The following is a 22419-nucleotide window of genomic DNA, read 5'->3' as shown; positions in this document are numbered from 1 at the left end:
GGTTCAAACAAGCTGGTGAGACGGCTTCATTTTGAAATGCTGGTCTCCATGGTCTCGCCACACGAGGGGGGTTTCACAGCCCCCAAGCCCGGCATCAGCACTGGTACAGCAAATTCCTGTTCCCACTGCCATACGCCTGGAAACCGGCTGGTTTGCTCAAGGACACTTTTTTGAAAAGAGGGTCTTGAAATACAGAATTCAAAATAGAGAAATACATAAACTTAATTCTGAGGAACTTACTGCTAAGGCATATAGCCCATGGTAATCCCCCTCCCCCAATAAAACAAAACGAAACATAAAAGCCATTGCTTCCTGGTAACATACAGTACACACAATCACACAAATAAAATAAAACCAAGCAGAGGTGCTCAATTTCCTATCATTGACCTCAACGTTACTCCATTATGAACAGCAAACTGCTTTCTTTCCCCGTGTGAGCGAGTTAGGTCCAAAGTTAGAACGAAAGCAGGGAATGCAAAGAGAAGCACAAAACCTTCATCCTTCCTCCCCCAGTCATTTTCTCCACAGGCATACTGTGGCATAGCATATCTTTCAGGACATTAAATATTCAAAAAGATTTTTAAATAGATATATACATACTGCACTGTGATTAAAAACTGAGACTCATGTTTATACTGCTTTCCCCCAAACTCCCCCCCCCCCCCCCCCCCCCCAAATGTATCGATCAACTATGACTCCTAGCCAACTGCTTACAACACGAAACATCTACAACAAGGCTCTGTTGCAGGCAAAAATCTCACTATGAAATATGTATATTAAAAGGCACCTAGGGTGGTTGTATGATGCATTGAAAACCCAAGGAGTGTTTGCTTGGCTGTACAAAAGGTCCACTGCACTTGGCACATACACTACAAGCTTGGGGTATGATTTAAAAAAATTGTACCGGTTTCAATATACGGCATGTTACACTATGATACTTTGATCAAGTTCGGCTTATGAACATAGAATTAATGTAAATGAGTGATTTAGACAGGCACACATTCCCATTGGCTGTTGGTTTTCATGGCTAATAAATCTGGTTGACTGCGCTTTCTGCTGAGAACGATCATTTTCTCTAATCCGCAAACATAGCTACATCATCAGATTTAAAAGACCATACGTTACTTTGCTTCTTAAAGTTTTGCCTCTCGATTCAAAGCAAAAACCCCAGACAGTTGTCAGAAGATAAAGTCAACTACAGACATATGTATAATTTGTACATGCTATAAGTTATGCATATGTCTATATTATATACTGTATATTCTTAGAGAACAGCCCTAGGTGCCATTTAAGAGACTGTGAAAGGATCTTTAACAGCCCAAACCACAGCCCCAGAATCCACAGAAGAGGATGCTCGTGCTCTGTGCTTTAGGTGGAGGGGGTGAGGTGAGCCCGTTTAACCGGACCCAAACGGGCTGGAATAAGGCAGCGGTTTCCTCCTGTTCTGATCCCAAAGTCTCTCTCATTCCTACACACTGACCAGTTGCGGGTCAGCTGTATCAGAACATCCAGCAGGTAGTAAAAACAACAACAACAGCAAAAAAAACAAAAAAAACCACGGCCGATGCAATGAGATCATCTTGTCTCCCTGACGGCCGTCACCGGGGTGATGGTGGCTATGGCTTCCAGGGTGATTGTCTCCCCTCCTCTCTGTCTCTCCAGGCCGGTGCTACATCTTGATTGTGGAATAGAGCTGGTTGATCTGCTCGCGGAAGAAGTTGCGGAGCTCGTTGCGCTTGGATTTGAGGGTGGGGGTCAGGAGGCCGTTCTGCACGGAGAACATCTCGGGGTACAGAGTGATGTCCTTTACCTGGCCAGGACAGGGACACAGAACGGTTAGGCCGAGAGTGGGACTCTCCCTTCAAGGCATAAAAAGACATTCTTAACAAAGGTTACGAGACATCTCTGTGAAGTCAATTTCTGAAGTCAAGCATTATTTTTTACAATGATGCCTTCGTGCAAATTGTGCTAGTCAATTTTTGTATTTAGACTTTTAATGAAATCACTGTGCAATTAAGTTACTCTGGATAGGAGTGTGCTAATTAAATATGTAAAATGTAAAATATTGGTAGCAAAATACACTTTTGCTACCAATATTAATGTGGTATGCATGTCTATGGAGTCAGGTAGGACATTCCTGTAGGAAAGAGTATTATCTGTCTGCAATCTGCCTCAGTTCTACACTGCTGTGCTAAATGATGCTTCACCTGCTCAAAGGATTTTAGTCCTCCTTCTTTGCCAAGTCGCACTAAGTCTTCCAAGATGGCATCCTTCAGTTCCTGCACAGACAAACACAGATTGGTTAAGCACTACACGTTGCTGGGGAAAGCATATATTTAAGTTTACTAGCCAGGCAGCATACTGTATGACATATTCACCACCACTGGCATGAGAATGATGTACATCAATCAAGGCTGCCCAACCCTGTTCCTGGAGATCTACAGGTTTTCACTCAAAGAGCACCCCATAGAGCACACCATCTCTTTGAACTAATTTGCAGAATCAGGTGTGCCAAATTAAGGTTGAAATGAAAACTCCATGAACATGGTTGGCAGCCCTGCTGTATAACAAATAGACCAGGGGTGCCCAATCATGTGGCACCAGCTGATTTCACTAATTAATACACCTTCAACCAGAAAGGTGGGAACTAATTTGGTTCGAATGCATACTCTCGGCCCTCCGTGGCACCCCTGATTAGGCACCCTTGAATTTGACTAAGCCAGCTGTACAAGAACAGGGAATGTAACAGTCACTGGCTCAGGTGAAAGCATCGGAGGACTGTGCCCGCTACACCTGCAGTGCTCCTGATACAGCTGCAGGTGGCACTGTGGCTACTACAGATACACAACTAGAAGAGGGGTTTGTGTTTGCTTTGCACTTTGTTGTACGTCGCTCTGGATAAGAGCGTCTGCTAAATGCCACGTAATGTAATGTAATGTAATGTAATGTAACTAGTGATTCCTAAACAGGCAGGATAAAACCGTCAGACGATAAAAATACTCTAAATAACAAAGCTATATATATTAGCCTCAGTTCTCAGGGTCACTTTAACGACGCCATACAACAAACCCAGGAAGAAATCCAGGAAGAGTATGGCAGGATCAGATTTGACTGTTTAATGTTAACCAAGTAAAGGGCCTCTGAATCTGAGTGGCTTGGTGGATCCACAAAAACAGTGCCTCAGAGTTTTCTCCCCTAAAATATGTACCTATATGTACCTTCCCCAACAAACAGTAAAAATGACCTTGATGTGTCAGTTAGGCATGTGACAGTAATGACAAAGATGTGTCCCTGGTGCTTGTTTAACAGCCCTGTGACTGCTATACTGATTTGTGAGTGGTTTCCCTTCCTCCAGACACTCATTCGGGGCAAAGCTATTTCAAGCCTGTTCTCATCCATTTCTTTACTGGCTATGTTCCACACTGGTAATGTTAGCTGCTAACTGTATTTATTGTACAGTTCAGACAGGGCAGAAAACTCTGGTTTGGGCCTGGTTATGCGTCTTATTTTGTGTTTGCCTGTGGAATTGACACTGGTTACATTCTGGAACAGAGATCTCATAGTTTACCCTTATGGGTTCATAAGGGTACTTCTGGCTTTAATTACTTCATTTGCCCTAACAATTATGCCATTTGACCTTTTAGCTACATTTCTTGATAAGTACGACAGCTAAAGAATTTTTGTGTCCCCATATGAAATGTTCTACTGTAATCTAATCTATGAGTGAACCAATGGTTGGTGTATACAGGCATTAAGCTCATTTAGCCAGGGTAACTGGTAGAAGCAAAAACACCGGCCCTCCAGGAATTACCCACCCCTGGTGTAGATGACCTGTATGTTTGGAAGCTTTTCCTGTGACTGGACTCACCTTGTTCTTGCACAGCTCAATGAAGGACCCCTCAAGGCCCCTCTTCTTGGCCCACCCAGGCAGGAAGTCGCTGTCAGGCACTATGATGGCCACCAGACACGCCTGTGGAAGGAAGGCCCTGGTCACTTGAGCCCAGTGATAGCCTAAATAGCTGACCCACAAATATTTTGTCCATATAAAGAAATAGGTGGAGTAAATGGCTCTCAGGAGAACTCCCACACAATGCTTGTTCAGACCTGCCCTCCCTCACCTGCAGACTGTCCCCATGAACGAAGGCCTGGGCCACGGGGTCACTGCGCATGTAGAGGATCTCTATCTTCTCTGGGGCGATGTACTCCCCCTGAGCCAGCTTGAAAATGTGTTTCTTCCTGTCCACGATCTTCAGAGTACCGTTCTACAGGCAGACAGGACACCAACAAAAGCCACAGTTACACAGTTATCATCCATCCTACCACAAAGATGAACACTGGAAGAAATAAAAATAACACCCCCAAAAATACAATGTGCTTTAAAAACGAATCGGAGCAAAATTATTCTTAGTCTTGAAAATTACCGGAAGCCACTTCCCGATGTCACCGGTATGGAGCCAGCCGTCCTTATCAAGGGCTTCCAATGTTTTCTCCTCATCTTTCAGGTATCCCTGGAAAACGTTTGGTCCTTTCACGCACACCTGCAAGACAAAATAAATTTAAAACACAACTGCATGACATGAGGGGGGCGACATGGCTCAGGCAGTAAGAGCAGTCGTCTGGCAGTCGGAGGGTTGCCGGTTCGATCCCCCGCCCGGAATGTGTCGAAGTGTCCCTGAGCAAGACACCTAACCCCCAAATGCTCCTGACGAGCTGGTTGGCGCCTTGCATGGCAGCCAATCGCTGTTGGTGTGTGAATGGGTGAATGAGAAGCATCAATTGTACAGCGCTTTGGATAAAGGCGCTATATAAATGCCAACCATTTACCATTTACATGAACAACAATGAAGAAAATGGACGTGTGCATGCTGGGATATATCTACACAATCTCAAGCTTCAAACATTGTTTGATCAGGATCCCAGGTCCCACCAGCATAATATCACCACTCCCTCCCTGTTGGCTGTAAAGTCTTACCTCTCCCTCCCCATTGGCTGCAAAGTAGTTCATCTCAGAAACATCCACCAGCTTCAAAATGTTGCAGGGCAGTGGAGGCCCAACGTGACCTGATGGGGAAGGAACCAGATCAAAGGCAATGACAGCATTGACGCACAACATCTACTGCAGTCTTTCTGTTACTGGGAGCTCATCAAATTTTCAATGTTGTAATCTCTATTTGTGCTGGTCACCAGAATTTAACCTAGTTGTTAATGTTTTGTTCAGTTCTCACCTTATACTTGCAGACTTGCTAAACAATTATGTGAAAAACACAAAAAAAAAAATCTAAAGGTCTGTCTAAAAATATTTTTAGAACACTTTTCCCCTTTTGCAGTAGATGGCAGCAAAATACAACATGGGCACTGTAGTCCGGGTGTAGGTCAATTCCTTTGTTTTTGCAATATAATGAATACATTTGGGGTTGAGATAAAAAAAAAATGAACACAAAATAAGAGTTCAGAATTTCTGCTTTTATTTCCTGGTATTTATGCTGAGATGTGTTAAACTACTCAGAACATAGCACCTTTGGTATCAGAGCAGAGTGCTGCATTCTTCTTTTTTGATGCTCTTCCAGGCTTTTAATGCAGCCTCTTTCAGTTTTTGGAGGTGAAACGCATGCTCAATTGGAAAAAGGCACTTTGGATAAAGGTACTATATAAATGCCAACCATTTACCATTCAATTGGGTTAAGGTCTGGTGATTGACATAGCCAGTCTAAAACCTTCCAGTTTTTCTCCATAATGTCCTTTGTTGTGTTGGCAGTGTGATTTGGGTCATTGTCTTGCTGCATAAGGAAGTCCCTCCAAATTCGTTTGGATGCATTTCTCTGTAAGTTGGCAGATATCATTTTTTTGTAGACTTCTGAATTGATCCTGCTGCTACCATCATCAATAAAGGTTAGTGAGCCTATTTCAGAAGTAGCCATTCAATCCCAAGCTATGACACTTCCTCCACTATGCTTTACAGATGAGCTCGTATGTTTTGGATCATGAGCAGATCCCTTCTTTCACCACACTTTGGCCTTTCCTTCCAAGATTTTGGTCACTTGGTCTCATCAGTCCATAAAACTTTGTTCCAGAACTTTTGTGGCCCATCTCTGTACTTCTTTGCAAATTGTAATCTCGCCTTCTGATTCTTGCCAGTATTGGTTTCCATCTTGTGGTATAGTATCTATATTGCTACTCTCTAAGTCTTCTTCGAAAGGTTGATTAAGATACCTTCACCCCTGCCCTGTGGAGATTGTTTGTCATGCCAGCGGTTTCGTTCTTTTTCAGGACTTTCCAAGTTGTTGTACAAGCTATCCCCAATGGATTTCCGCTCTTTTCTAAGCTTCTAAAATGGCTTGCTTTTCTCCCAAAGACAGCTCTCTGGTCTTCATGTTGGTTGATGTTTTCGAACACAAATACAGCCTTCACAGGCAAAACTAAGAGTAGAGATTCAGAACTATTTATTCTTTCACAAATCAATTGAACAGGACATATCTGGGCAACAAGAAACACCTGTCTGTCACATGTTTCAATACTTTTGCTCACATAATAATTTGGTGGTAAGACACAAAAGGTGATATGTTCTCAAACTCAATTGTATTCAGTGTATAGCAAAAACAAAGGAACCTTGCTGTTCCAATATTGCTGTTCGGTTGTGTGTCTATATCGACGGAGTGAACATTCATGTGAGTGTGGATGTGCTAACATGTACATTTGTCTATACAAGTGAGCACATGGATGTAAATGTGTCTTTGTAAGTGTGTGTTTGTATTGTACGTGTGCGTATGTTGTTTACCTGCAGTCCAGTCCCCAGGCATGGACATTGTACACCCTGCTGTACATTCTGTCTGGCCGTACCCTTCATAGAACTGAACAAGAGAGGGAGCATGATGATGAAATATGTGCGTAAACATGCAGCACATGCAGCGAGGACCTGTACAGGGAAGAGCCTCACCTGGCATCCCAATGCTGCGCGCAGGAACGTCAGCACGGTCGGAGACACGGGGGCTGCCCCGGTGATCATGAGGCGCACCCGCCCTCCTAAACTGGCCTGCAGGGGGCGACAGAGAACGAGAAGAACGCTTATGCAACTTAGTGGGCTCATTCCACTTGCTTGTTTTCACATACTTTCTTCTTGTTCCTTGCCTGACCCGGTAATTGATCGAGGTCCTCCATCTTTAGGGAAATTTCTATCGGTTAACTTCAGTTTCTAGCTCTTAGAAGGAACATTTAAGGAATCAGTGAACCCATTGCAGAAGTATTGTTTTGCGATGCCCGAGGTCTAAATGATCGACCTGTGGATCCACCTCTTCCCATCTGCCATGCATATGCCACATCTGTGACTGGCATGGCTTCAAACTGACATACTAGTCATTGAAATCAATCGAGTTCTAGAGTACTGAATTTGGGAAACAAAAAGCAAAAATTCCAAACTGTAACCCTTCACAGGGTTAAGCTAAAAATGAAACCTGTTCTGGGTCAAACTGCTGGAAAAGGGGTGCAATGTGCGAGGTGCTCCTGGCTCTCACCTGCACTTTCCGGAAGATGAGTTTGTCCCACATGCTGTCTTGCCTCACCACCCCGCTCCGAAGCTCTGCCTCCTTCCTGCGGGAGGCAAAGTCCAGCAGCCACCTCTTCAGCGGGGTGTTGGCCTGTCCGAATATCTGAGAACGACAGCAACCGTTACAGCAGGGCCGTTTTGAATCTGTGCCAGAAAGCAGCACATCCCTTGACCAAGGCATTGGCCTCAGAACTGGAGTTGGTCCTCGGAAGCTGTGCTGCTCCTAAGTAACTAGGATGAATTGAATGCAGAGGAAAATTTTCTCTATGGGGTTCAATGATGACATGTGGCCTGGTCCCCATCGGTTACAGAAAAACAAAAAGCGTGGCAGTGGTCGGTGAACTTGGGGAGGGGTGCTCGCTCACCTTGTCAAACATGCGGTTGAGCAGGCGGGGGACCACTGGGAACACAGTGGGGCGCAGCGTCTTCAGATCATCCATGAGGAGCCGAATGTCCCCTTGGAAGTACCCGATACGGCCCCCATGGCACAGGACGACCCCCTGCAACAGGACACAGCGAGCTGTGACTTCCCAAAATCCCTTACACGACCCAGCTCTGACTCGCTACCGTCTCCATATGGGACTGCACTGGCCCACCACATTCTCTATGTCCTGCTGCAATCTGACCCGGAAGTCACTCATTTTGGGCTATATTCCAGAATGCACCTCTATGGTCCATACCCATCTCCCAACGATTGGACCAATGATCCATGATCTGACCACTACCAAACTACAGCCATGAACAAAACCTAGCCAAACATTTTAAAGAATTTTTTTATCCTGCCCCCAGACCAAAACAGAAGAGGAAAAAGAGAACGTCTGTTCAGCCTACAGAAACACAACCCTGTCGCCTCCTATCTCCACTTCCTGAAAACAATTCTGCTTTTGCCATTTCCCATTTTCTCCACTAGAGGTCTCATGTCATTAAAAAAAGAGCTCAAAGCACATCACAGTCTGAGGAGTCTGAGCAAAATACAATTCAAAAAACTATATTTGTCTCATTTCATCCTGACACTAAAATTAATTTTGTATTCTTGAACATAATATTGCTTTTCATCTTGTTTTTTTAATGTGTTTTTAACAAGTATTTAATTTCTACAGCTTGCTCTAATGTCCTTGTTCTTACTGTTGCTTCTGTGTTCACAGTTCAGGAAGACTTCAATACCTCATAAACTCACCTTTATAATTAAAGTCCTCACACGCAGGGATGTGTTAGGGAGCCCTGACAGTCTTAGTCATGGCATGTTTTTATCGCAGTGAAAGTCACATGACAATTTGAACTCTGAGCGACTTCCTTTTACAAACAGGAAGCAGGCATGCATGAACTGACCTGGCATTTGCCCCGGGGGATGGGGGCCCTCGCTATAGGCCTTGCTTTCCCCCCTTATTTTAGGGATACACATTTTAGGGGTACAGTACCTACCTCCACAACCCTCTCAAACATGTGGGCGAGGGGCAGGTAGGACATGTGAATGTCGTTTCTGGATAACGCACAGTGCACCTGCAAAAGAGACACACAAGAGGCGTGGGAGTGATCCTCCTCCATACCTCCACCACCCGCTCAAACATGTGGGCCAGGGGCAGGAAGGAGATGAGGACGTCGTCTGGGCAGGGCCGCAGCCGGCCCTGAACAACACGCGCCGCGGACAGGAAAGATCACAGGGGGCCGCAGGAAGAGAGAGGGAAGAAGAGAGGAAAAGAGGAAGGGGGAGGTGTTAACGGCGAGACAATGAGGCACAGGGAGTGTGCAGAAGTGAGGGAAAACAAGAGAAGCAACGGAGGGAGAAGCGGAGGGATGAAAAAGTGCAGAAACAGCTGAATACTGTGACTCCCCTAAAGCTGCTTTCACATGGTAAGGATCAAACTCTGTGTTAAACGCCAAGTACGGCGGGTGCTACACATGGGAAGAATCGAGTGCCGCCAGCTGTTCAGACTTGACATCATCTATCCGGAAAACTATAACAAGCTGTATAGTAGTAGGGTGTCTAGAGATTATGTAAGGCTAGATTGTGAACTTTGTGAAACCAGAAATTTTTTTGTGTATGTGAAACAGCCCTGGGCTCTATGTTGCTAGTAGCGATAGCGATAATACAATAGCAAACTACAGTAGGCTACATCAAAGTTTAAACAGTTTGAGCTCTGAGGCCTGCAACTTGGCTTCATATTGAGCTGTGCGCTACGCCAGACACAGGTTTGCTGCCACGCTCCCTCTGCTGGAATGTCATGTTTTGATGCAATGTCCAGGGTTTTGATGCTGATCGTGTGAAAGCCACTTTACAGTGTCAGGAAAAAAACAGGAGCACAGCGAAGAAGCAAGATGAGCCCTCCCCACAGAGCTGGAGATATAGATACATTGGACATTTCTCCAATTCAGATCATATCTTATAAAGCCACTATAGGCCAAACAGAGTCAAAAAGCTGATGTTGTAGGGTTGATTAGGGACACATTATAGCTTACAAGGGTCCGGCTGTTTACTCTCGAAACACCCGGCCGAGGCGTTAATCCCCGAGCTGTACCAGCCTCCGGCCGTGCTTTTTGTTTCGGTTCATTCTGCCCTTCCCCTGGCATAAATGGGGGCATTGTTGCCCGTCCTCAGCAGCGGGCTCAGAGCGGAGGAGAAAGCGTGCACTGCTTCTGTCGCAGCCTTGCACTGCTCACGCCCTTCCTTCTGACAGAGAGCGCATTCACAAAACCCCCCGCAGCCACTTACCGCTGCCCACCTCGGCCTGTGGCAGAGAGGAAATAACAAATACAGAGCCATGACTTTGCAGGAAAACCTCGCAGGCCTCAGAGACTGGCCGTTGGGCTGAACCGCAGAGATTTGGCTAGAAAAAATTGCCGACTCATCCAAGGGTATTCTACTATAATCTGACTGCATGCCAGTATGTTTCTGATAGCTAACCAGCTGTAAAATGACTACCACTGGTGTTGTCCTTAGGCAAACACATCACAAGGTAATTGCTCCTCAACGGCTGTTGCCTTGTTTGTCTAAGATAGCGGCGGACAGTTCCTGTTTAATGCTGGTCACTTGCCAGTCAATCAACCGTACTTGCCCCTGGTGCGGTGACTGAACTTGATCTGTTTTGGAGAAAAGTGTGCAGTAACGGCCTTTACCTCTGTTATTTTAATGAATGCCGCGCAGTTGGATATCACGTTTCTGTGTGTGATCATCGCGCCCTTGGGGTTTCCTGCATGAGAATGAAGGAAAAGGGTTAATTTGGTCCTTCCACTGTGGTCCTACAGCAGGCAGTAGCCAGGGCCACTAATCTGAGCCACTAAGCTCAGTAACATTTGATTGACAGAACCTGCAAATCTTTCCAAGAATGAAGTGTAAATTAAGCACACATGAACAATAACAGTACAGAGGCTCACACAAATGTCTTCAGTTGGTGCACATACAGTATATTCTGCCCCCAAGCACTATCCCTGGATAAACTTACTGGTCACACTTTGCAATAGGATTACATGAATTGGCATGCACAGTGTGGTTATTCACATGAATGAATCATGTACAAAGCATGTGTTACTATAGACGTATAATGTATTAGTTACAATTTTCACATGCGCAAACCATGGGATAAACTTATAATTAGTTAACCATCAACAAATATATTAACTGTTCTTTTTCATTCCTATATGAATTGGCATTAGGTAATGTAGTTCTTAACATTAATTAATGATGTACAAACACATTAACAAAGCTGTACACATTAACTTCTCACTAGTTAGTTAATGCCAATTCAAGTAACATTATTGTAAAGTGTTTCCAACTTAATCCCTTTATCCTCAAAGTTGGGGCTTAGATTAGGGTTTGGGGAGCTGATCCTAGATCAGCTGGTATGGGTTGGAAGCTGCGACCAGTACCTGTAGTTCCACTGGTGAAGCAGACGAGAGCCAAATCATCAGGGGTGGGAGGCTGTGAAGAGAGAACGGTGATGGTCAAACCGTCAGAGTCAACCTCAGGAGGTCAGCTTGTGCACAGTTATACAAAGACAGGGTTAGCAGAGATACTCACCATTGGTTTCTTGTGGTTGGCTTTTCCTATTGCCTGAAAAAGAAACAAAAGATGGCATTGGTCCAAGCCAGTCACCTGCACTTCATCAATGAGCCAACTCGTGACACTTAAGTTTGGACAGTTCAGCTTTGATGCAGCATACTGTACACATGGCCTGTGCAACCTCCACATCTTAAATAACATCTGTGCACTCTCATTTGTGAACAGTGCATTAAAATGGAAAGTCCAGAGATAATAATAATAATTCTTAATCGACCAAGAGTTCTTTTTTTAATGAAATTGCATTTTCCTGCCATGTGCTGATTGGACACACTTGCAAGGCGACTTGGAATTCTAGTTTAAAGCATCTGAAAATCACAGTTATATTGGAATCAGTTTGAATTGGACAACTAGGACAGGATGTTTCTGGCTAATACAGTAATGCTATGTTTCTGTGACAGAGGAAGTCAAGTTGCCAAGCCAAGAAAACAAAAGCAGCAGTTGAGCTCAGAAACATAGCTAATAAGAATCCAAAAAATCACCACCAACTTAATTCTACAAGTTATTAACAATACAGTCCTTTAGCTGTCTTTGATTTCTACCAGCAAGGTGATGTCAAACTGTCTCTTGAAACTGTATCATCCCTATAGTAAAAGACAGCTTTGCTGTAAGTTCAGAATTTTTCTGAAGCGTGAAACTGCAGTCTCACCTCCATTTCCTTCATGCTGATGATCTCGATGCCGCACTCCTGCCCTCTGGCCACCAGGTCAGCATCGAAGGGCTCCACGAGGATGATGATGCGGATGGAGTGCTTCCGGCCCGACACGCAGTCCAAGATCAGCTTGGCTTTGTCCGGGACGTCACACACCACGGTGGCGATGGTAGCTGTGGACAGACAGAGGACGGACCACTCTGAGAGCTCTCATAGGGTGTAAGGGCACGGCGGCAAAGGCCTGGAGTCCATCAACATTTTTCCTAAAACTCTGACCTAAAATTAACTGTAACTTAATTCTGGTTGTCATTAAACCTGCCAAAAAAAGTCAAGGGGGAATGTAGATTGAATCCAAGCTGTTCACTCACTGGTCTGCATCAAACACAAAATTCTGTGATTGTGAGTGGAGCCCTCCAAAAAGTTCACACAAGTTGGTGACTGAAGATGAACATCAGAGAATGAAATGTTGGTCCTTGGTGTGTCCAACTGAACATGTTCCCTGGGTTCTCCCTCACCACGGCTGACCAAGTATGTTTCTGGAGATCTATCATCCTGTAGGTTTTCACTCCAACCCTAACAAAGCACTCAACAGCTAGAAATCTTGTTGAGCTGAACTAGTAGAATCAGGTGCACCAAATTAGGGTTGCAGTGAAAACCAACAGGATGTTGGTCTCCAGGAACAGGGCTGGGCAGCCCAGTCCCTCACCCACCTTTGTCAATGGTGTAGCTGATGGCCTCTGTGCCCAGCGTGTCATAGAGAGGGACGCACACCAGGGAGTAGGTGTAGCAGGCCAGCTCTGCCACTGTCCACTGTGGAGAGGAAAGAAACACAGTCATGTCACAAGACGTCAGGTCAAATGACAGCAGGGCACATGACACCAGCTCTCTTTTCCCTCTGAGGCAACATTCCGACCACACAAAAAACATCTGCGCTCAGTTTATGGATGAACAAACGCAAAACCTTACAACAAAGATAAGCCATAGTTCATCAAAGTTTGGATCTTTTGGTAATTCTCTTGGGTTTCAAGTTTCATTCGACACGCCCTGTCATAGTGTATGCACGGATGAGTGGTGGAGCTCTTCCTCCATTAGTCACTCATAATGACTAATAACTCTTATACTGAATTGCTTTGTCATCACACATACATTGTTACTGCTTAAAACACTTAACACACCATTTCACTATTTGCAAAGAAGGCACCTTTTTGTATGTGTATAATGTCGGAAGGGGGCTGGCCACTCTTGAGCCAGGAAGGGTCACCTAGGTCAGCTAGGTCAGTGTGGAAGAAGCTTGGTCGCTAAGGGGCAGGTGTGATCACTGAAGTTCAGGAACGCTCATTGTGAGAGGCTGGCCTCTGAAGGACAGCAATGCTAGTGTGAGACTCACCTCAGGCCTGTTCTGTGCAAAGACTCCGATGAACTTGTCGCTGTCTTTGGAGTGGCCTCTATGGAGCAGGGCGGAACCCAGGTACTCTGCTTTGTCTGCCACCTGAGAGGGCACACGACACAAAGGATACATTTATATAATACCATTGTGCACCGGGACAATGGTTTAGCAGCATCTGCTCTGTTCCTAATATGATATCTGATCCAGATGAGAAATGCAGTGTGTACCTAATCAGATATTTGATCCAGATCAGAAATACAGTGTTGTTGCAATCTGATCCAATCAGGCTTTCTTTGGAATGTCTAATGCAATAATTAAATGACTGGCAAGGATCTTAAAGAGTTTTCCAAAGGTTTCCAAGGCCCTTATTTTTAAGCTACTTTCTGTGACACTTTAAAAGCATTTTAGTAAAACATCAACAAGGTATGCATGTCCCCTGAAAGGAGAACAGCCATCCGTTACCTATTTGCCAATATTAGTCCAGGAGAGATTTGGCACTTGCTGACCTAAAATTACCGAGCAAATGCACTTCCTTCTCAATCCTTCCCCACCCCCTCCTCCACAAGAAGAGGAAGACAGCAGAGCTCCCTCTGATGGGGTGATTTCAGCAATGAGCTCATCCCAGAAAGGGAGGGCTTAATCAACACTCACCTCTTGGTAGGACAGCCACTCATATGGCTTGTTTGGTTTCCGCGATCCGAGGCAGGGCCCGTTACCTACGAAATGAAGTCATTTCCTTAATGAATCATTGCCAGGGGTAGGGGAACATTTAATAATTAATTACAAAAACAACAAAGGTTATCCAAAACACTAACCGTAACTAACAGTGACCGTCACGCATGTATTACAGGCTCACAACAGCGACTGGTTTAGACCAAAAACCAAAAAAAAAAAAAAGCCTAAAGAATTATTCTTCTCTGCTTCAGCAGTAACACTTGTGGAGTGTTTCAGCACACCTCAACACTCTTACACTGCAGGAGAGGAGGGGCAGTAACACTTTTACACTGCAGGAGAGGAGGCAGCATTAACACTTTTACACTGCAGGAGAGGAGGCAGCAGTAATACTTTTACACTGCAGGAGAGGAGGCAGCAGCAGTAACACTTTTACACTGAAGGAGAGGAGGGGCATGAACACTTTTACACTGCATGAGAGGAGGGGCAGTAACACTTTTACACTGCAGGAGAGGAGGGGCAGTAACACTTTTACACTGCAGGAGAGGAGGCAGCATTAACACTTTTACACTGCAGGAGAGGAGGGGCAGTAACACTTTTACATTGCAGGAGAGGAGGCAGCAGTAATACTTTTACACTGCAGGAGAGGAGGCAGCAGTAATACTTTTACACTGCAGGAGAGGAGGCAGCATTAACACTTTTACACTGCAGGAGAGGAGGCAGCAGTAGCACTTTTACACTGCAGGAGAGGAGGCAGCAGCAGTAACACTTTTACACTGCAGGAGAAGAGGCAGCAGTAACACTTTTACACTGCAGGAGAGGAGGGGCAGTAACACTTTTACACTGCAGGAGAGGAGGGGCAGTAACACTTTTACACTGCAGGAGAGGAGGCAGCAGCAGCACTCACTGGACATGTGGATACCCCTCTGGAACACCTCATACATGGTCTGGGCATCACTGTAGAAGTGAGTCATAGGCTTATCTCCCTCCATCAGCACTGACTTGCGGATGTACTCGCCTCCCTGTGGGAGGAAGGAAAAAAAGGCATCAATCACCACACCTTCACCGAGCTGCCAGGAGACACCTGCGTTCAGCTGACATCTCATACTTTACCCATGATGCAGCTGGATCTGATTAAAACAAGTTTAAGGTGGCCCTGCTTCCAGATTCTGATTTAGTTTTTCCTTTCTCAACAATGTTTCCTTAACCACTAGTGTTATACACTATTGGCCTACTCCAGTAATTTTTCCAGGCATTTGTACTTTACTTGAGTATTTTAATTTGCATCCACAGTACTTTTACACATTTTAAGATTAAATATTCACTCTTAACATTCTCTGAAAATCATATAATTAATATTTTAAGGTCCAACTGCAGACTGTCACCTTTCATTTGGGGGAATTTACATCCATATTGAGTGATCCATGTAGGAATTAGATCCCTTTTTATACATAATCCGCCCATTTAGGGGACCAAAAGTAATTGGACAGTTGGCCTCTCAGTTGTTTCTGATTAGACAAGTCCATTCAATTGCTTCCTTGCAGGTATAAGAAAGTGCAGGTATAAGAAAGCTTTCAGTATCTAGCCCGTTATTGGCATTTGTCAAAATGAGGGCCATAATATGAGGAAGCTATTATGAGGCAGAGAAATAAGGAAGCCACTATGCTTGGGCTACTGACTGCAGCACAATATTTAACACGTTTTACATGGTACCTTTATTTTATTTTCTAAATAAAATCAACTTTAAATTTGGCAAAGTTTTACACTACTGTCCCTAACTACCATAGCCTGGGATAGTCACCTCTTTAACACAAGCACTGGTGAAATCATGGCATCTGGGCTTTGGTTCTTGTTTAAGACAGCCAGGCGGTTTATCCCTGATCATCTTCAGATTCATGGTAATGTATCCAGATTAAGAGGGATTTATTACTGTCCATCATAATTTAAGTGCATCATTAGCTATCACGATTTAGCTGGATTTATCATCACCTTCATCCTCGAGTAGATTTAGGACAACGTATCACAGCTTGAATAAATTCATGATTACCAACGCCCTCGTTAATAGAGGGGAGGGCTAACACTTATCGGACACACTTGAAATGTATATTATGCAGATTGTCAGCCTACTCCAGTTCAGTTCCACATGCATCCTAGTTACACGAGGGCCCCATTTATCTAGCAGAGTACTGATTAACTGAACAGCCACAAGAAGTATTTGACTCAGGAATTCACGCGCTGAAGGCTGCAGTAATACGTTCGTGGCTGGGTTTTGGTGCATCCTGTACAACATACGTGACCCGCCTCAGTCGCAATATATGAGAAGCCCAGTCTCTCACACGGCAACAGAGCGAATTACAATTCACAAGAGTTCACAATATCACAGCAGATCGGGTATGGGGGGGGGGGGGGGCATCTGAGGACAGATGACAGTGGTTTGTCTGTTTGTAATGAAAATGAGTGCAGTTCCCCCGCTCCCTTCCTCTCCTCTTATCCTAATTCACCTGCCATTCTGCAGGATTAAACCCCGCCCTCAGTGCCTACCCCGCCCAGTCTCCGGTCTTCACTCAATCCATTAGCACCTAAAAGGACGCCCATCACCACAAAGCACTTTGAGCTGCGTGTAGATGACTGGCAGTCTCAAAAAGGTCCTCCCCCTTTAAAAAGAAAAAGCTGTGAGATCAAAAGCTCCTTAAATGTAAAACCTTAGGCAATAGTCTTATTGGAGCAGTGCTTACAGTAGTTGCTACCAGGTCAATTAATCTTCATGCTACAGGGGCAGCTCAGTTTAATCATACTGTAAATACACTCAGCGAGCAGTTCATTAGGTATTTATTAGATGTATTAAGTCTTCTGCTGCTGTAGCCTATCTACTTAGAGGTTTGATGCGTTGTGTGTTCAGAGATGCTCTTCTGCAAACTACTGTTGTAATGTGTGGTTTACTGTCACCTTCCTGTCAGCTTTGTCCAATCTGGCCCTTCTCCACTGACCTCTCAGTAACAAGGCGTTTCTGCCTGCCCCATTCTGATGGTTGACGGGAACATTAACTGAAGGTCCTGACCGTATCTGCATGATTTCATGCATTGCACTGCTGCCACACGATTGGCTAATTAGATAATTGCATTAATAAGTGGGTGTTCCTAATAAAGTGCTCAGTGAGTGTACATCACCAACCAGCTTGTCTATACATATTGATGATGTACAAATCAGTTCAGTCACTGGTTGCCTTGGTGATGAGTACTATTTGAGCTAATGCCCTTACGGTGCTGTAATGGACACACAGATGCCGTGTCCAAGTGTGAGAACGCTGGTTTCTGTGTGTCCAGGACAGCACGTTCCAGTAAGGCGTAATCCTAATGGGGAGCAGGGGAGGGCCTCTGTATGAATGTGGGTTAGAAATCGGCACGCAGTGCATCAGGGACTGACCAGGCTGGCTGTAATGTGTGCTAGGGCGATAGTGGCAGCAATAAGGAAGCACGGAAAACCCTGCAGAAACATCCATTTTAATCCTGTGAAAATCGACCGTTGGCGTGGAAACCCTGGAAGATCCAATCAAGCCGTCTCATCGTGGTGGTTGTGGATGGTGTGCTTTTTTGGCAGCCCTCTCAGCAGGGATTGCATTTGGTGTAACTCTGTGTGACATCACGGCCTCGGCTGAGATAACCGAGAGACGGTTTCCATGGTGACCACATCTGGAGGCCGGGATGGAGGGGGGGAGGTACAGAGAGGGAGGGAGACACGGAGAGGAAAAGGAGAGCAGAAGAAAGGACAAAATGGGGGGAAAGCGAGAGAAGTAGACAGTGAAGGGGAGCAACACAGATTTAAGGAAAGGAAGAATCCACAGACATGAAGAGGACAGAGGGAAGGAGAAAGGGATGAAGATGAACAACAGGGGGGCCTCAACGAGCCAAAGACTGGACTCTCCTCCAGAAATGGCGGAGATGAGATTTTAAAAGAAGAGCCCAGTAAACGGCCCAGAGGCCCTCTACAGCCAGACCCAGAGACAGAGCTCTTTAAAAGGCGACTGTGAATGCTTGTGAAAGCCTGTGAACGTCATGGCAGGGTGGACGCAGGCTGCAGGGGGAGGGGGAGGGGCAGTGCACACTGATGGGGATCGAATAGCAGCTCCTGCTATTGTCTTCATCAGACCTTGACAGGAGATGAGGCCTGTCTGACGCAGCAGCTGAACCAGGGCAGCGCAGTAAACTCCGCTCCACTCCAACCTCTCCTGAGTTACTTCATCATTTACCTGGGTCAGCTTTACTGCACCATAGCTGAACACTGTCCTGTGCTGCATACTATTCCAGGCAATGGATCAGAATAAAACATATGAAGCCATTTCACAAACTGGACTAATTACATCAGGGTGGCCCACACTGGAACATCACTCGTGGAGCTGATCGATTAAAAGCTAACTGCTTGGTTATTTACATGTGATGAAACCTGCTCTAACAGCCAGCTCATTCATTTTTGTACACTATCACAGTCCTTTTACCCAGGGAGTGAGTACTGCCTGTGGTTGCCGGGTAACACAGAACTACAGTAAAAAACGATCCAGGATTGGCTAATCCGATGCCAAACTGAAATCCGTCCAACATGTGGGGGATTGAAAGAGAGGAGGAGGAAGAAACTGATGCTAAATGACTAAAATGTAAAATGACTAAAATATAAACTGATCCCAGGTCAGTGAGTGGGCTTGGCGGTGTCCTGGGTACGTTCCAGCAGAATCGCCATGGCGAGAGGGCAGGATGCTCTGAGCGGGGTTAGTGGGTGGGTGTGGAATCTTTCGACAAGGCGCCGTGGCCACGCTCACCGCGACCGCTGGCCGCCAGTGTTACTGCCTGACTGACCAGAGCGAACGGGCCTCCTCGGTCACTAGGACCGCCCCCCAGGAACACACACTCTGTGACACCATAGAAACTAGCTTCTTTTCACTGTTTACACAGTTTTCCTCATGGAAGCGATACATTGAGGAAAATTGAATCGCCAGAATCTTCTGGTGCAGTAGAAAACCGTTTTTCTTCATTGCAGGGCACTTGTGGGAGTTGCAATTTCAGATGCAACAAGCCAACTCCTACTACACATCACAGGCTTCTTATAGGAAACATCCTGCACCTTATCAGTTATAGGAATCACCCTGCACCAGAAAACTCCCTTAACCTCAGACACAGACACTCGTGTTGTGTCTGAGAGCTGAGTGTATTCTTATGAGGGTGAGTAGTGTTGTTTAAAATACCCACCCTGTGCACAGAGACCTGGCTTCAATAGTTGCAGATGGCAGAGGGAGAGCCAGCCTGCTTGTGTTTCTTCCGGCTGTATAACGACTCTGTAATGTGGTTCTGGTGGACTGAAGGCCTAGCAGAATTGGAACAATGGCCTGGTCAGGTTTCCCCGAACATCTGGCTTTCACAGCTCTGGAATCATACCGCATCGGGACGGGAAGCATTTTTTGGGCTGGTTTATCGTGGATCTTGCCAACGAGAACGGACACGTCATGTTCCGGGCTGTAACTTGAGTAATCCGGGGCTAGTGCAGTCATGCGGAAAGCACTCATTAAAAGTACTTTAGGTATCAACAGCAGCTCCAGATGCAGTCTCCAGCCCTGGCAATACACTGTGGACTCAGTGACCCCGGAGCTCATGTTTACTCCACCTGCATGATGATAGATACCATTCTGAGTCTGAAGCCTCGCTAATCTGCACTGCGCCCCCTCCCCCAAACACACACACACAGCTTACACATAACACAACGCACAACATGATGTATGGAAAGATAGAGACATACACACACGCAAACAAGTTTAGACATAATATGACGAATGGAAAGATGGAGACACACACAAACACACAGACAGAACACAATGCATGCAAAGATAGAGATGTACACACAAGCTTAGGCATAATATGATGAAGGGAAAGATGGAAGTTCCTGGGGAATACTGAACTTCTAGTGAATCAGTGGGTAATTACCTCTGCCCATAACAGTGGCTGCTCTCTGGAGCTCACTGAATTTAAGCGTTAAACTAACTTGCCTCGCTGCTGTTCTGGGTCTGACACTCTGACACTATATCTGGCACTAGGACACCCCCCTGGGTGAAGGATATTAAACATTGGGCAGGTGGTTGGCTGTGGAAGGCACACACCTACACCCCCCATAAGAGACTGCCTGTGGTTTTGGCCATTTTCATATCTCAGTCTCTCCATAACTCGAAAGTTAAATACACATGGAAGAACAACCATTTAGTTATCTCGAAAAAGAGAGGGCTAATATTTGCTAATATTTCAGAATGTGAACAGATTCTTAGTGTCTGGAAGGAAATATTAGCAATGTTAGTTGATTATTATTCTTATCATTATTGGTGTGGCAAATAAACGATCCGCAATAACGTTTATAGTTTTCAGTTTTACTGAAAGAATTCACACGTATGGAGATTTACTATGGCATTTCTGGTTAATTTGCTTAAGGGTATAGCAGTCCCTGGCTGGGAAATGACCATAAACACTTATGGTAAACAGACTACTAGACTTTTAATGACAAACAGATCAGCCCCGGTGGCCATTTAGAGGCCCAAAATCAAAGCTCAGTGGGATTTTTATCTCTGACAGAAGACTGGCAAAAACAAGCAATTACATTTATATACAGTGTTTCCTGTCACTGCCTTAACCCTTCGAGAAGAGTAGATTTATTTTCACTGTTCTAGAACTCCAATGCTTTCAATAAATAGTGATGGTTAAATCAGCAGGAGAATGTACATTCCACAAACAAGAGCCATTCCGCAAACAAAATATGAGCACTCGCTAAACTTTTAAATTGCGCTTCATGGACAAAGTGCTTCGGAGTTGGACCGAGTGGAGGCGTGAAATGTCTGGTAACCAGTCGGGTTTCCGCGGCGACGTTTCTGCAGCCGTACCTCCATCTCCACGGACTGCAGGGAGAGGTCGCAGGGCGGCTTGAGGGCCCGGGGCCGGGTGGCGTACCAGTAGGTGGTGACGGCGGCGAAGGCGCCCATGCCCATGAGGGTGTTGGTGGGGAGGCAGCGCATGATCTGCCGCATGTCCCCCAGCTCGGGCATGCGCAGCTGTCTCAGGAGATCTTGGGCTTGCATCGCAGGGCTTCAGTTTCCTATCTGTGCACAGAGGAAGGGGAAAGACATTCAATTATCCTCTATCTGCAGGGGGGGGGGGGGCATTCAATGTAACACTCGGTCTGCATGGGGGAGGGGGGACACATTTAGTGTAACAGTCCTAAATCTGCAATGAGGGAGAGGGAGTGGGGTCAACTAGAAGAACATGAAACATCAGTTCCTAATATGCTCCTCACACATTGATGGAAGGATCTGAAAGAGTCTGCTACACTGTGCCGATGTTAGTGCTGGGATCTCCTGACTGTCTTTCCCTGGTGAAAATTCAGCTCCCAGCCTAAGATGGAGTCCAGCTGGAACCAGTTCCTGCCCTAGCTGTTACTGCTATCTGCACCCAGCTCTGGCCCACCAGCTGGCCAGCATGGCTGCCACCTCAACCATCTTGTTGCCGGCTTTACGATCTCAAAACCAGCTTCAAACCAGTTGGACCAGCTTAAAACCAGGCTGGAAGCAAGCAGGAATTTCCACCTGGGTTATTCTTTTGTTTTGTAATATAAGAAATGGCGGGCTTTATTTCACCCTGGCTCCCAGCCAGCATATTTTCATGTCGATTTCAACATTTGAACATTTACCTCAGCTCTCCCAGCGGTGAACACACCACTTCCTCCCTCTATCTCTCCTGTCCTGTACCAATGGGACTCGCCCGATAATGGCTTTATCACCTGCTCTGAAGATTTCACCCTGTCCTGACCTTCATCTCCGACAGATTCATAATAATACTCAATGTCACCCCACCACCTCGTGCCCAGCCCTTCTGTCTCATTTCTGCAGTTTCACTTTCATATTCATACTTAACTGTGCTCTGCACTCTCAGAGAGAAATTCATAAAACTGTACCCCTAGCCAGCAATATATAATTAGTTTGTACCTTTTTTGCTTGGAAAACACTCATTTGTACCCAAAGATAACATTACTAAACTTTCAGGGTACATTTGGGAAATGTGATCCTTGAAGAACAAAAATGTACCCCCACTGTC

General features: G+C 45.5%; 1 protein-coding gene across 7 annotated transcripts in view; it reads right to left on the bottom strand.

Moving 5' to 3' along the window:
* Window positions 1-662: 662 nt before the first annotated feature.
* The window catches only part of acsl1a (acyl-CoA synthetase long chain family member 1a), a 41130-nt gene continuing 19373 nt past the window's right edge, over window positions 663-22419 (bottom strand). For 5 of the 7 annotated variants that reach the window (XM_061244843.1, XM_061244841.1, XM_061244844.1 and 2 more), the window contains 20 exons: window positions 21213-21428; window positions 15213-15327; window positions 14285-14349; window positions 13634-13735; window positions 12957-13056; window positions 12244-12419; window positions 11556-11588; window positions 11405-11456; window positions 10655-10728; window positions 8963-9040; window positions 7906-8040; window positions 7509-7643; window positions 6935-7030; window positions 6776-6848; window positions 4973-5061; window positions 4422-4538; window positions 4119-4262; window positions 3869-3970; window positions 2208-2279; window positions 663-1810 (listed from right to left, as the gene is read on the bottom strand). In XM_061244843.1, coding sequence (XP_061100827.1) covers window positions 1670-1810; window positions 2208-2279; window positions 3869-3970; window positions 4119-4262; window positions 4422-4538; window positions 4973-5061; window positions 6776-6848; window positions 6935-7030; window positions 7509-7643; window positions 7906-8040; window positions 8963-9040; window positions 10655-10728; window positions 11405-11456; window positions 11556-11588; window positions 12244-12419; window positions 12957-13056; window positions 13634-13735; window positions 14285-14349; window positions 15213-15327; window positions 21213-21407 — 2094 coding nt within the window. In that variant the 5' untranslated portion in view covers window positions 21408-21428 and the 3' untranslated portion in view covers window positions 663-1669. Of the gene's footprint in view, window positions 1811-2207; window positions 2280-3868; window positions 3971-4118; window positions 4263-4421; window positions 4539-4972; window positions 5062-6775; window positions 6849-6934; window positions 7031-7508; window positions 7644-7905; window positions 8041-8962; window positions 9041-9087; window positions 9166-10654; window positions 10729-11404; window positions 11457-11555; window positions 11589-12243; window positions 12420-12956; window positions 13057-13633; window positions 13736-14284; window positions 14350-15212; window positions 15328-16846; window positions 17917-21212; window positions 21429-22419 lie in introns of those variants that run through there. The other 2 variants (XM_061244842.1, XM_061244847.1) reach the window with 2 other exon arrangements.

This window comes from Conger conger, chromosome 6, assembly GCF_963514075.1.
Source record: "Conger conger chromosome 6, fConCon1.1, whole genome shotgun sequence".
Classification (NCBI taxonomy): Eukaryota; Metazoa; Chordata; class Actinopteri; order Anguilliformes; family Congridae; genus Conger; species Conger conger.
The sequence above is the reverse complement of the archived record's forward strand: the minus strand, read 5'-3'. Positions and strand labels throughout refer to the sequence as shown.